The sequence below is a fragment of the Archocentrus centrarchus genome, chromosome 14, assembly GCF_007364275.1.
Source record: "Archocentrus centrarchus isolate MPI-CPG fArcCen1 chromosome 14, fArcCen1, whole genome shotgun sequence".
Taxonomy (NCBI): Eukaryota; Metazoa; Chordata; class Actinopteri; order Cichliformes; family Cichlidae; genus Archocentrus; species Archocentrus centrarchus.
Genome location: NC_044359.1, coordinates 13954572 through 13968925, shown reverse-complemented (window position 1 = coordinate 13968925; position 14354 = coordinate 13954572). Strand labels below are relative to the sequence as shown.

The 14354-nt window shown below is 39.9% G+C and overlaps 1 protein-coding gene across 2 annotated transcripts in view; it reads right to left on the bottom strand.

The window, feature by feature from the left end:
- Positions 1-14354, bottom strand: part of cpeb4b (cytoplasmic polyadenylation element binding protein 4b) — a 35020-nt gene that overhangs the window by 11768 nt on the left and 8898 nt on the right. For both annotated transcript variants that reach the window (XM_030745703.1, XM_030745704.1), the window contains exon 3: positions 8556-8646. In XM_030745703.1, coding sequence (XP_030601563.1) covers positions 8556-8646 — 91 coding nt within the window. The remainder of the gene's footprint in view (positions 1-8555; positions 8647-14354) is intronic.

Genomic DNA, 14354 nt, shown 5'->3' with positions numbered 1-14354 from the left:
TTCCCTGTTTTTCCTCCGAGCCTCATGCCATACATTTTAGCCATTTGCCAAGATCATCTTGCATATGCACACACCCGCACCCACACAAACATGTTATGATTCCAAACAAGCTTCGAAGTTATGCAAGGCCCACTTGCTGCAGAGGGATAATGACATGAAAAGAGCTCAAATAGTACGACTATTGTTGTGTGGGTAACGAGCGCCCTGTGATTGGTGCATTCCAACGCCTTGGTCACATGGAAATCTGCTGGCCCCTCCCCATACTTTGCCTGTTGAGCCCCACAGAACAGAGAAAACAGAACCCTGACTCTGACTCACAGAAACCAGGACAGACTGCCTGCAGCTTCAAAATACACTGCTTGATCATAATATTCTGTGGCATAGCACATGCATCGTCGTTATCTGAACAGAAATGCCGCAAAATATAAGTTCAGTGAAATGTTCAGTTTTATCAAAAATAAACTCCAAGGTGGCAACCAAACCCTGATTTTACACACAAGCTAAAATCCTCTGGACTACAACGCAGAATTTAGCACTTTCATCTTACTGACACGATGACAGCTGTATGACATGAGATCAAAGTCCATCTGAGCATCACCTGCCGTCCTGAATTTTAAAGGGCTACAGTGGTCTCTGAGAATCACGTAAGAAGGCAACTAACTGCACCACATCCCTGTGTGTCTACAGGATTGTGTGCGCCCACTCTGTGAACCTTACTTGCATGCTGCTGGCTGCATGCACATACAGTACTGTAACAGTTAAAGTACATGCATACACAAGCACACAAAAGACAGTGGGATGTGTGTGTGTGTGTGTGTGTGTGTGTGTGTGTGTGTGTGTGTGTGTGTGTGTGTGTGTGTGTGTGTGTGTGTGTGTGTGTGTGTGTGTGTGTGTGTGTGTGTGTGTGGTGGCTGAACAGAGGGATCCTTTCTGTCAGTCAGGACAATGCTGGAAGGGATTCAAAGGTACTTCTACTGTAGACATTTTGTCTCGCCTGTTCCCTTGCTTCATTGCCCTCACTTTGTTCAAAATGCTAAGCTAGTATGAGAAATTGCTGCTCTGTTTATGCGCATCTAAATGTGCTTGTGTATGAATTCTGCCTGGGTTTGTTTACGTGGATGCATGTACACATGTCAGAGAGAGAAAAAGAGAGAACTGGCCTGAAGAAGCATCAGTGCTCAAAGAAAATGTGCTTTAATTATAATATTATTTTTATTTTGCTGTGAGGGAAAAAGGGAAGCACTCACTTAAATGTGGACTATAATTAGGAAAACGGGGAATAAATAACATTTATAGCAGTCCAAGTGCTAGAAGGCAAAAAAAAAAAAAAAAAAAAAAAAAGGTATGTGGGAATGTAGGATGGGATAAGTTATGCCTCAAATTATTATCCAACTTGACTTGCTTTTTGTCTTTCTTCAGCCAGCCTTTTCAAAAGTAAAGGATCAAGAGGAAAGAAAAATGCAAAATGATGCAAAATGCTGGACTACACACAGAAAAAGGATGCACTGATCCTGCTGTTTATCTGAGTATTACATTGAGCTGATACAGACCAAAAAAAATTCACTGGATCAGGGGAAAATTAAAATAAAAGCATAATTCAATACCACCCATTAGCCTATACTATCATTAAATGGTTAACTAAATGATTGAAAATGAATCAAAACCAACATTCAGAATTTCTAATCGATGTGATCTTACAGAGTTTTGGTTATTATCAGGGCTTTCAAATTATGCTGGCGGCAGGCGCATTTTCCTCCTACTCCACCACTCTGCGCCGTCTACTTTTTAATTTTCCTAAAAAAAAAAAAAAACTATTTTTGCGCCTTCCGCCGTCTCCATTTCCAGCGCCATGTGGACGCAAGTGGTAATATTTACGTTCTTTCAATCTGAGCAATTTGATTGGTTCAGGACTGCCATGTGACTATTCATATCGCCTGCTGCCGTCATGGCTTCGGTCTCGGTCATAAGGCGCCTGCTACTTTGGCATGCCCCCCTGCTACTCCAAAACAATATGAAAGCCCTGTATTATTAACATATAATTGGGGTCTTATAACGGGCCAATAGTGGACACAAAAAAGGGGGCAGTAACATATAATGCTCCCCATTTCCCAATAAACCCCCACCAGACAACAAAGACATTGTACCACAAAAGGAGAGAACATGTATTACATGTATTATAGGAAGCTGGGGTCATAATCACTTCTACTTTACATAATTTTATCACATTTTCAAAAATACTGCATAGTCTGGTTGGTGGTTTTTTGAAGAAAATGTGATTACTCTTCTGGTGTCAAATTCTTAGATCTATCAGTGATAGGAATCTGTGACAGCATGAGTGGAGCTAAAGCACCAAAACCTGGCTAATTAGGCAGACTTTTCATTTAACTCTTCCAGTGCTGAGGAAACATTTACTAAAGTTAACCAGCAGAACATCAAACCACAAGTTGTACGCTGCTGAGCCCGGTAGGTCCAAGGCTCAAATAACTATTAAGGTCATACTGTAGTCTTCTGTACTTAGGTTTTGGTTGTTTTTTTACTATTTTTTTATATATATATTTATTCTGCCAGTGAAATTAAGTACAGCAAGTATTTTACATATTATTGCATTTTATGGAACATTAAGCTATGCATATATTGTAAATGACATCACTTCATTATTATTGTTTATACTGCAGTCTGAGCTCATAGAAAAACTCATGTTCATTCATTTCTGGTACTCGGCCCATAAAACTGGTGCAACCTAGCAAAAACAATGCAGTCATTATCTAAGACCTGTGTCCTATTAAACTACACTGCCACCACCCAGAGTTCTTTTACATTCAGCCTAAGCCTTGAGAAATCAAACAGTGACCATTACTAAGATCTCCAGCTCCACCCTCTTAGCCAGCACACACTACTGGCCAAGTTAATAACTTGTTAGTCAAGTTATTACTGTGAACTTCACCCTTTAAAACAATAAACACTGGACTCATGCTGAATGAATTTAACTATCCCATTTCTGGGTTATGATTAACCAAAAACATCAAGCTAACAACAAACACTGAGCCAGTTAACCCTGTGAAAATCGGCTAGCCAACTTCTAAAAAACCTTTATAAAACCATAAAACATTTATAAAATGTTTTATTCATGTAAAAATGCAAAACAAAGGCAAAAAAAATAAATAAATATAAAATGTAACCCAATGATTTAAATCCACCCGGAAATAAAATAAACTTGACCTATAATACGATTTCAACTGTACCTGAGATCAGCAGCACTGTTTTCTATCAGACATCTTTCCTTTTAATGCTTTAATAGCAATACTGTATGCTATACAGTGTAATTGTTCTGTGCAATATATACACCAAAAAGTTGAAAGTTAGCATGCACAAATGTGTCCAACTTTTTGGACCAAAATATTTCACAATACCCTTTAAATTGAGAAACTTTGCAGCAGTGACTATTAGAAAGCAATGATGGCTGACAACTTTAGTTCAGCTCAGCAAGAGCCCTCCCATCACTGTCACCAATTCCTTCTTAAATAAAGCCTAAGCCTTCATCATTCTCTCTGCATCTGCTTCTCAAAATTGATTACAAAGAGGTTGTACTTATTGCAACATGCTCAGCTATACTTGAAGTAACTTTTCAAAATCTGTGAGTTTATTCTGAGGCTCCACTGGAGCAGCTTTCATCGATTCAGTTTAAAAAAAAAAAAAAAATTCTTACGCCTCTTTCTGGAGCCCTACTCAGTTTATCTACTTTACTGAAACACTTTAAGGACCCCCTCCCTAAAAGCTCACTTTCTTCTGGTCGGCAGACTTTGTGGGAAAAGCAGATGGTCATCTGTCAATATAACAACCATAACAGCCAGATTCATGACAACGGTGTGTAAAAGTGCAACTAGTGGACACCACAAACATTTGTAGCAACAACTATTATTGCAGGGTGCCTCTTTTTTTTTTAAATATTACATTCATTAACTCCTTATTGTGTTATAAATCAGTGGAAAAGTAGGTCAGTGACAAATATTGCTATACATGTCCACGTGAATCGACAGACATATGGGAAATGCATGAAAATGCCAACTGATGTGGAAAACATTGCTGTCAGAGAATACCATACATGACTCAGCATGTATGACGTTAATGCCTCCCTGATGCATGCTTTCAAACCACACTTGGAGTATTTCAAAACTCCAGCGTTTAGTCTTATTTTGAAAATTGATGGGATTCTCTATGTCGTTCACGTGTGTGACTTCCTCACTTCCTCTGTGTGCTTGATACTGCTTCCATAAAACAGACGATATTAGACACTATTTCAAGCAATGTGGTGTGTAGAGCTGCTTCTGAAATGGACTGCCATCAGCTGTGGCATAAGCCAGAATTCAACAAAGTCTCACTAAGTGTATTCCCAATAATGGTATATACAGATATGACAGAAGGTGGTGAAGGAAGAGGAGGAGGAGGAAGAGGAGGAGGAAGAGGAAGAGGAAGAAGAAGAAGACTATAAGAAAATGTCTCACAAGAAAAATTTTCTTTTTGTGTATTTTCTTTTTTATGAGTGGGAAGAAGAGAGAAGGAAAAGGAAGACAGAGGTGTGAGCTGACTGCTACACAGAGTGGCCTTTCATAATATTGCTGATAATAACACAAAAAGACAAAGCTTCTACATGGCTGACCTGTGGAGGAGGTGAAAGATCTCTGCTAAAAACTGGGGAGTTAACTGATAAATTGTTGTGTATGCGGTCCTTTGTGCAGCCAATTAGATTTTTTTTTTCTCTTTTATTGCGCACCTTACATGAAGAAGAATGACACATGCAAACTATTTACATCAGTATTTTTGGAAGAACACGCACTTTGTCTTTTTAAAGTGTTTGTGTTTAATTGTGAAACTCATTTTAAGGAAGATCATGTACAGTTCCAGTCAAAAGTTTGGACACACCTTCTAATTCTCTGGTTTTTCATTATTTCAAAATTCTCTACATTGTAGATTGTAGATAGTCATCCAAACTATGAAGAAATACATACAGAAATATTTAGAAAAAAATGTTAAACCAGAATATGTTTTATATTTTAGATTCTTCAAAGTAGGCACCTCTTGCTTAGGTGACAGCTTTCCACATCTTGGCATTTTTTTCAGTCTGCTTTATGTGTCATATGCATGGCTTTCAGTTAACAGCTGTGCCTTGTCAAGAGTTAATTTCTTGAATTTTTTTTGCCCTCTTAAGGGGTTTGAGACCATGAGCTGTGTTACAAAGAGGTAGAGATGGTATACAGTGAATAGCATTATTAGAGTAATGTTCTAATCCATATTATGGCAAGAACTACTCAACTAAGTAAAGAAAAACAACAGTTCATCATTACTTTAAGAAATGAAGGTCAGTCAATCCAAAAAATTTCAAGAACTTTGAAAGTATCCTCAAGTACAGTCGCAAAGACCATCTAACGTTATGATGAAACCGGCTCTCATCAGGACCGCCCCAGGAAAGGAAGACCAAGAGTTACCTCTGTTGCACAGGATAAGTTCACCAGAGTTACCAGCCTCAGAAAATGCAAGTTAACAGCACCCCAGATAAAAGCTCACCTAAATGCTTCACAGAGTTCAAGTAGCACACACATCTCATCGTCCAAAGCAAGGTCCGGGAAATGCCGAAGTGTACAAAGGGATGCAGTACGAGGGCTGTGTATGTCCAAAAGTCACCAGAAAAAAGTCGCTAAATTTGTCGCTTTTTTTTTGGGGGGGGGGGGGGGGGGGGGGGGGGGGTCTGAAAAGTCACTAAGTTGGCAACACTGAGCCGCTGGGAATTTATGTTTATAGGAAGCTCGAAATTGTCATTTGTGCTCCCCTTTTCCATTTCTTCCCCCTCGCTTGAACGCTGGTCGCCATTGTGCTTTCTGTAGCGGGCTGTCATGAGATCATGCGTGCACGCTGCGAACGAAACTGGACGTCCCACTGGTAGATTGCAAATTGCAGTGAAATGACACTATAGTGTAGCAATCTAGCGAGAGAAAACAAATCAGTGACGGCACGCACCATTTGCCAATTGCAGTGATAATGATAGCGAAGAATTCCGATAGCGAACTGGTAAAATTGTCAGCCTGGCGCAAGACGACCTCAGCATGGCACAGCGCTGGGCAATCAACTGCTGGCTAGAACCCTGTAAGATGCAGAAAATGTGAGCAAATGTTTTCCTACATGTGTAGTTCCCACTGTGAAGTATGGAGGAGGAAGTGCGATGGTATGCGGGTGCTTTGCTAGTGAAACTGTTGGCGATTTAGTCAAAATCCATGGCACACTTAGCCAACATGGCTAAGATAAGATAAGAAAACTTTAATGATCCCACGACGGGGAAATTTGTGCATTACAGCAGCCCAATACAGAGAAAAAATGAAAAGGATGAGTAAGAACAAGTAACTAAACTAAAAACTAAAATAGAATAGAATAAAATAAAATAGACCACAGCATTCTGTAGCAACATGCCATCTGGTTTGCATTTAGTGAGACCACCATTTGTTTTTCAACAGGACAATGACACCAAACACACCTCTAGGCTATTTAAGGGCATTTTGAGCAAGAAAGAGGGTGATGGAGTGTTGTGTCAGATGACCTGGCCTCCACAGTCACCTGATCTAAACCCAACTGAGATGGTTTGGGATAAGTTGGACCACAGAGTGAAGGCAAAGCAACCAACAAGTGCTCAGCACCTCTGGGAACAAGACTGTTGGAAAACCATGAAGCTGATTGAGAGAATGCCAAGAGTGTGTAAATCAAAGCAACTTTGAAGAATCAGAAATATCTAAAACATATTCTGGTTTGTTTGACACGGGCAGCACAGTGGCACAGTGGTCAGCACTGTTGCCTCACAGCCAGAAGGTCTGGGTTTGAATCCACCTTGGCCCGGGCCTTTCTATGTGGAGTTTGCATGTTCTCCCCGTGTTTGCGTGGGTTTTCTCCGGGTACTCCTGTTTCCTCCCACTAGCCAAAGACATGCAGTTACTGGGGTTAGGTTAATTGGTGATTCTAAATTGCTCATAGGTGTGAATGTGAGTGTAAATGGTTGCCTGTCTTTCTGTGTTGGCCCTGCGACAGGCTGGCAACCTGTACAGGGTGTAACCTGCCTCTCGCCCTATGACAGCTGGGATTAGATCCAGCCTTCATGCAACCCTGAAAAGGATAAACAGAAGTGGATAGATGGATGGACGGACAGACAGTTTGTTTAACACTTAAGTTTACTACATGATTCCTTATGTGTTCCTTCATAGTCTGGATGACTTCAGTATTAATTTACAATGTAGGGAAAAAAAATAAAAACACTGAATGAGAAGGTGTGTCCAAACTTTTGACTGGTACTGTATTTACTGTCTAAATAAGGACAAGCACTTTAATAATTGTGTGCTATCTGGTGGAAAATATAACACATATATAACTATGAAGGAGGTCTACAGATCTACCTCCTGCACATCACAGGTTTGCTAAAAATACATACAGGCTAAATAGGAAGCACACTTTGAGGGTATACACTCATCTTCCGTTGGCTTTCTACTTAAAGCCATGGACTGAATCATCACTAGTTGAAGAGATTATTTTTTGTTCATGGTATTTAATGATATTAAGCATCCGTCACAAAGGCCTACCTGTTGAAAAGCGGTTACCGGGGGGCGGAGGGGAATCAGTTGCAAAAAGGGGGCTGCACCAAAATCCTAGAGAAACATGCCTAGAGACTGATCAGTGAACCCCCATTGGTAGCCACCAGTCATTAGGGAAAAATGTGTATTCCCCAACCAGTTCGTGGTTGCTGGAGGGTGTTGCTGTCGCTAGGTGAAATTGGTTGCAAAAAGATATAGGGCGCTGCATGGAACACCTCCTTGTAATTGCTTTGGTCACTAGCAGATTGCTGCGGTCGCCCATGGTTTGCGTGGAAGATTCTGATTTGTGTGCAATTAATTTACCATCAATAATAACTTACCATCAAATGCCAGTGACACTAGAAAAAGTGCAACGCAAACCAGAAATGGAGAATGTTCACCTTCAAACTGCCTTACTACTGCAATCAACACATTTCAAAAGGTGCAACATTTACATTGGAGACAAACAGCCACTGTTTCCAGTTTATGTTGCACACTCTCACTAGAAACTAGGGGTGACTGCAGCAATCTGCTAGCGACCAAGCAATCATAAGGTGGTGTTCCATGCAGCACCCTATACCTCTTTGCAACCACTTTCACCTAGAGACAGCAGCAACCTCCAGCCACCACGAACCGGTTGGGGAATACATATTTTCCCCTAACTAGTGGTGGTTATCATTGGGGGTTCACTGATCAGTTTCTAGACATGTGTGATTAGCAGTCCTTAGCAATCAATTTCAGAATGACTTCCAGCAACCTCCAGCAAACACTTGCAACTCGTCGGGGAGGAATCACTTTTTGTTAGCAACTGGTGGTCGCCAACCAACATCTAGGCCTGCGTGACCAGACCCTTCTATGAAAAACATCTCTGCTGTCAACACAATGTAAAATAAAAAAGCAGATCTGCTACTTGTCTGTTTGATGATCTTGATTGGCAGCTGGCATCTTTACCTTTCAGGCTGTCCTGTTCAGCTCTCATGATGTCAATCAGGGAGCTCTCCAGAGTGTTCATATTGAAGCTGTCAAAAGACCTGGTGCGCTCCTAAACAGAAGAGAGAAAAAAAGAAACATGGCGTCATTTTTTTAACCTGCATCAAAGACATGCGGTTAACACAACTACGTTAACAAAAAATAAGTGGTGACCGATAGTGTTAATAAAACTGCTTTTAGTGTAGCACTGACTCAGTTAATCGAAGCAGGGGAAAGACAAACAGCTTTATTCTTAATTTAGACAATTTACACAGTTGCAAAAGCTTCACACCATGCTTGAAGACTTTTGACTGAAAAGAATTTAAAAAAGGAAAACAGCCACATGCTTTCCTGTTTTTTCTCACTTGAGCTCATTTCATTGAAAAGACTTGACAAAAAGCTTTGTTTCGCTAAATATATGTTTCTTTCTACCAGACTTTGAATACAATGACATCAAACTGTATGACCTCCTACTAACTAAAAAATTCTCAATGCACTTTGGTATTGGTTTAAATAGTGGGAAATGAGAAACAAAAGTTAGGAATGGGTGACAGTTTCAAAGTAAGAAATGAGAAATAAAAGAAGTTAAAACATTTTTTTTGGCTCAATTTTTGTTCAGCTTTATTGTGTGGGATTCATCCTAGTTTTGCAATGCTGCCAAAGAATCAAAATAAATAAATCCTCAGAAGGTGCTTATCTAACAACAGGAAGAAGAATTAAATGTTGTTCTTTTCTTTTATTAAATCTAGTTTTTGCTGTTGGCAGTTGATTTCTCTGTCTTATGAGATGCCCCAATACACTTCATGTGTTTAAATCCAACCCTAATTCCCTTTTTTGCATGTTTTTGTGTGCTTTTCCTACTGTGCAACTTGCGAAGTAAACTCAACTAAGCAATAAACACACTCGTTCAATGAGGCAACATAATGAAAGTGAACAGTAAAACAACCAGTCAAATGAAGCACGAGCCAAGCAAATTCTTAGGCTGTTTTATCACCTACAACAAGGGCATCCTTGGTATGCCAGCCAGCTACACTGGATATATTTGTGTATGCACACCCAAATACGTGTTAAGACACACACTTACACGCACGCACACACACACACACACACACACACGCGCAATGTGTATATACAAAATATTCTCACACCAAAACATGTACCCATACACAAACACACACTCCAAGTGGCATGCTGATAAGGTTTCAGTCCTGACTCCACCTTGGCCAGACAAAATATGCAGTCTGTCAACAACGAAAGAAACTGATGAGCTCTTTTTGGTTTCCGTTTCTCCAAAATAACTAAAAGTTGAGTATGACAAGTACATCATACGTGTTTCAATGTCTCATTGCTTCTTTCCCCTTCATCATCGTTTTCCAAGATTTTTCTCTAATGAATACCAACTTTAAAAGCTTTTAATATTTAAAAGATTTTAATATTCCTCAAGCATGTGGCAGAGATCTCACATGTCACAGAGCCAGCAATTGTTCTAGCCACAAGTTGTTGTTCAATTCAATTCAATTTTATTTATATAGCGCCAAATCACAACAAACTGTCGCCTCAAGGGGCTTTGTATTGTGGGTAAAGACCCTACAATAATGGTTGTTCATTATTACCCTATGACTAAAAGGTTTAGTCATGTTTATTCTCTCAAAACACAAAATATGTATGTCCTACTTTCAGTTTTCTATCTAGCCCATCAACCACTTGATTATTTTAAGTATTGCTATAAAAAAAAAAAAAAAAAGTAAAACCTATCCCAACCATTTGCAGAGGTACACTCAAAGTAAGGTATCCATTAGCATTTTGTGTAAATATGTAAATGTGGTAAACTGTAAAACACAGCAGAAATTAATACAATTCAACAAAAGGAGGAGTGGGTGCCTGACTATAAAAGGTCCATGCTTATGAAAGAACACAGCTAGAAAACATCTGATCAGCTCAGGTTTTAAGGCTGGAAAACATCCACTCAGAAGTGATTCAACCTGACAGGATGCCTGACAGACAGCAATGCAGTGTTAAAATAACAAAAGCATCAGTGTGCAACAATGTGGCCTTTTTCTTCCTAAACCTAACGCTGTGCATAGTTCAGAAGAACTGCAGAAACTTGAAATGTACGTTTAAGCAAAGTTTAGGGTGTAGCAACAGTTCACATAAAAGGTTGAAAAATCTAAAAAAAATATCCTGACAAAAACAACACAATGTAACCAGCTCTGCCCTGGGCCTGACTGATAATGGACAGACCTTGCGCAGAGAGTTATCCAACATGTCAGTAAAGCTGTAGTATCAGTCACTCTTTAAATTCACTGTTGTTTCTTCAACAGCATCTATGCAAAGATCTCTAGCATTAATCCAGCAACCAAGTCAAACCCGAACAAGAAACTGCAGGTAGAGTCAGAAAAGAAAGAATAGAAAAGAAGGGTTCGTAGCCTTCTGTGTTACCATTAAATTGGCAGAGGTTGCATGCTAAAAGGCTCAGAAAAACAGGCCTATTGAAGTGAACTATACTACCAAGGGTTGACTAGGAGGGCAACACTCTTTCCTTTTCTTTTTTTTTTTAAATCTACCGTCTGGTGTCTGGAGTGGCTCACCAAAATTCAATAGCTACTATCTGATCGGCTGAAGAGCGTGGTTGGGTATCTGGCATGCTTGGCTGGTAAACCAGCCAAACTTCCCAGCTGTAGCCAAATTTCTTACCAGCATCTGAGCTGACTACAACAGAAACAACACAGTGGAAGAACACACCCAATGCGCTCTCTCTCTCCCTCAAAACAAATATCAACACAGGGATACAGGCCAGATTGTGTCCACCATTTTCTCATATCCGCTTCAGTATCATATGTGGACTTAGGCTATTGCCTGAGGACAAATAAGTCAAACACTCTGAGGCAAGTGAAGCAGAAGGAAAGTGCAGGAGTGGTTTCTGCCTTAAGTACACATCACTGATGAATACATCCCAACATGACAACACAAACATACAAATAAGAAGCAGCCAATTCAGTATGCACTGCTGGATTTGCACACTTTGAGGCATCAAATTATATACCATCTTCTTTGGGTGGTGTTGTATAACATGGTAATTCCATTATATTGTTTCTGGATAATAGAAATTCATTTTGTGGCTGAGATGGACTCTGTATGGTGGACTTAAGGCCTGGCTGGTGCTCTGCAGTTGCTAAGCATTAGCCTGGAGAGTGATTAATCATCAGATCTCTCTCTCTCTCTCTCTCTGTCTCTCTCTCTCTGTCTCTCTCTCTCTCTCTCTCTCTCTCTCTCAACAACTAGCCAGCTGACCAGCAAAGTACTTATCCCTGACAGACTGCAAACATCCACAGATGCATGCACATTAGCTACAATCAAGAATATTACAATTTATATGGTAGTTCGTGTATTTTATAAATGCATAGCAACACAACCCAACGTATACACATAACGCATGCAGCCAATTCACACTGGGCATCATTGCAAAAACCCTGAAGCAGTCTATTTAAAGCAGATAATGTCAACAGTGACAGTGCAGGGTTTTTTTTTAACTCTGCATGATGGGTGTGAATTGCTGGTTGTATGCAGCATGCCAATGTTACTCTACCAGGCCTGGTTGCTATCTGCTATAGTTTGACACTGAATTAACAACTATGTACAAAATTGATCATCAAACTTCAAACTTATCACTTGACTATTGCTCAGAATTTGGATTATGGGAGGCATAGAATTGGGCTTCTTATTTATTATTCAATTACAATTACCTCTCAGACAGTAATCCTTGTCGATAAAAGACTGAACTGAATTGTTTCTAAGTGTTAAAACCTATGAATTCGCTTCAAAAATTGAATTAGCAATTTCTTTAAGCCTAACGTGATGCCAAAAAGATCGCCAGGGTTAAAGAAACTGATGAGAACTTTTCCTTCTTTTCTGATCTTTTTTTGGGCATATTTATCGATTACAAAAATAATCAGGAGAAGCTCTGCAGTTTATTAAATGCTAATATGGGTTAGCTTTCCAGCCAATCCACAAGTGGCACAAATGTGTCCAGCAAAATAAGCCTAATGTTAAATGCTGCGTACTGTGATTCACGTGGTGCACGCTAGTTGGCCAACACTGACTCAAAAAGTAGCCAAGGTTGAGAAACAAGATTTTGCCATTCTGGGCAATGGGTAAATTTTTGTAAAGAGTCACTGCCACTAAGGTTTAGACTTTTATAGAAAGTCTAGAAAACAATATCTAGAGGGATTTGGACAGGAGAGACTAACATCAGCTGCATCCATAGCAGATACCACCAACAACATATCTTTGTTGCCTTAATGTCACAAGAGCTCAAGTCACGTATCTTTGAAAAAAAAATAAATAAAATAAGCTAACATAACCACAGCTATGCCTAGCTATGACTGCACCCCTGCTTGCTCTAAAGAGAATTTAATCTTGGGCAGCACCAAACTGAGCAGCCTCCAACAGATTTTCATGACATGTAGAGTCATCAAAGAATGATTAAATCCAGCATGCTGTGGGTGATTAACTCACAACATTCATCATCAATGTCAACTGCCTGTTAAAGAAAAATGGAAGCTGAGGTAGGGTAAAAGGATGGGGAAAGAAAAGGCAAAAAAAGGAAATTAAGGATGCACCAGTGAAGTCTAATTTGTCAGGTGTGTAGAATTTAGAGGTTGTATTTAATAGTTCTCTTACATTCAATTGTGGGCTTTTAATTACATCCCTGAGATTTATAAAAGAAAGGAAAGCCAAATAAGGGAAGGACGAAATAGCTGTGAAAAAGAGGGGAAAGGAAATAAATAGTGAGGTAAGTCATCATAAACAGAGGAAAAATAACGGCATGGAGGAAAGGGAAACAGGTTGTTCTTTTGATGCTTGTGGTTATTTAATTATCACAAAATAACTTTTCCTCAACAGAAATATGAGACATGGTCAAGATAAAAGTGGATTGAACTCATTCCATCCATGTTTTGACAGAAAAACAAAAAGGCCGGTGATAATGAGAATAGTGCCGCACCGAAACAATCATGGTTGGAACAGAGTTTGAGCCACGTCAGGTTAGGCTGACGTACACAGTGTGGGAGGAGCAGCCGGCTACTGCAGCCGTCCACAGCAGTACGTGTGCGCGAGATAAAAGAAATAAAAAGACAACAGAAAATGTTAATGAACGCTCGGCAGCGTTACTGAACATGACAGCCTAACGGATGCCTCAAAACACGAGGACATCGTTGAAAAGAAAGGTCGTGGGAAGATATTTTGGTTATTTTAAAGTCCAACAAAGAACAGAGTAGCATACACTGCACAATGTGTGGAAAGCATGTTTCCACAAAGGCAGATACATGCTTTTACCATCTTGCATTGCTCAGGTGCAGATCTGACTGTTTATGTGCACAATGGAGGACTTTACCAGTCCCAGACACTTCCTCCCGTACCATGCCTTACGACAAAAAAAAACCCCAAAGAGACACAGTGACATCACAAACGCAACAGCCTATTTTACTGTAAAAGACATGATGCTAATTAAGCGCAGAGGAAAATGTCGGATTAAAGCACCTGATTAAAGTAACTGACCCTCATTACTAACTCCCCGGCCATTATGGTTTCTCTCAGACGGCAGTGTCCCACTTGTACACGGAGTGTAGAGAGACAGCTGAACAGCTGTGTCACACTTTGCTGCCACATCAGCTTTGTGGTCAAGTTGCTCATCTGATCCACTGACTGCCCACTTCAATAAGACAGTACTGGACTTCCTGGGCCTCTGTTAAAATTTTCTATTTATTCATTCATTTGCTGCCT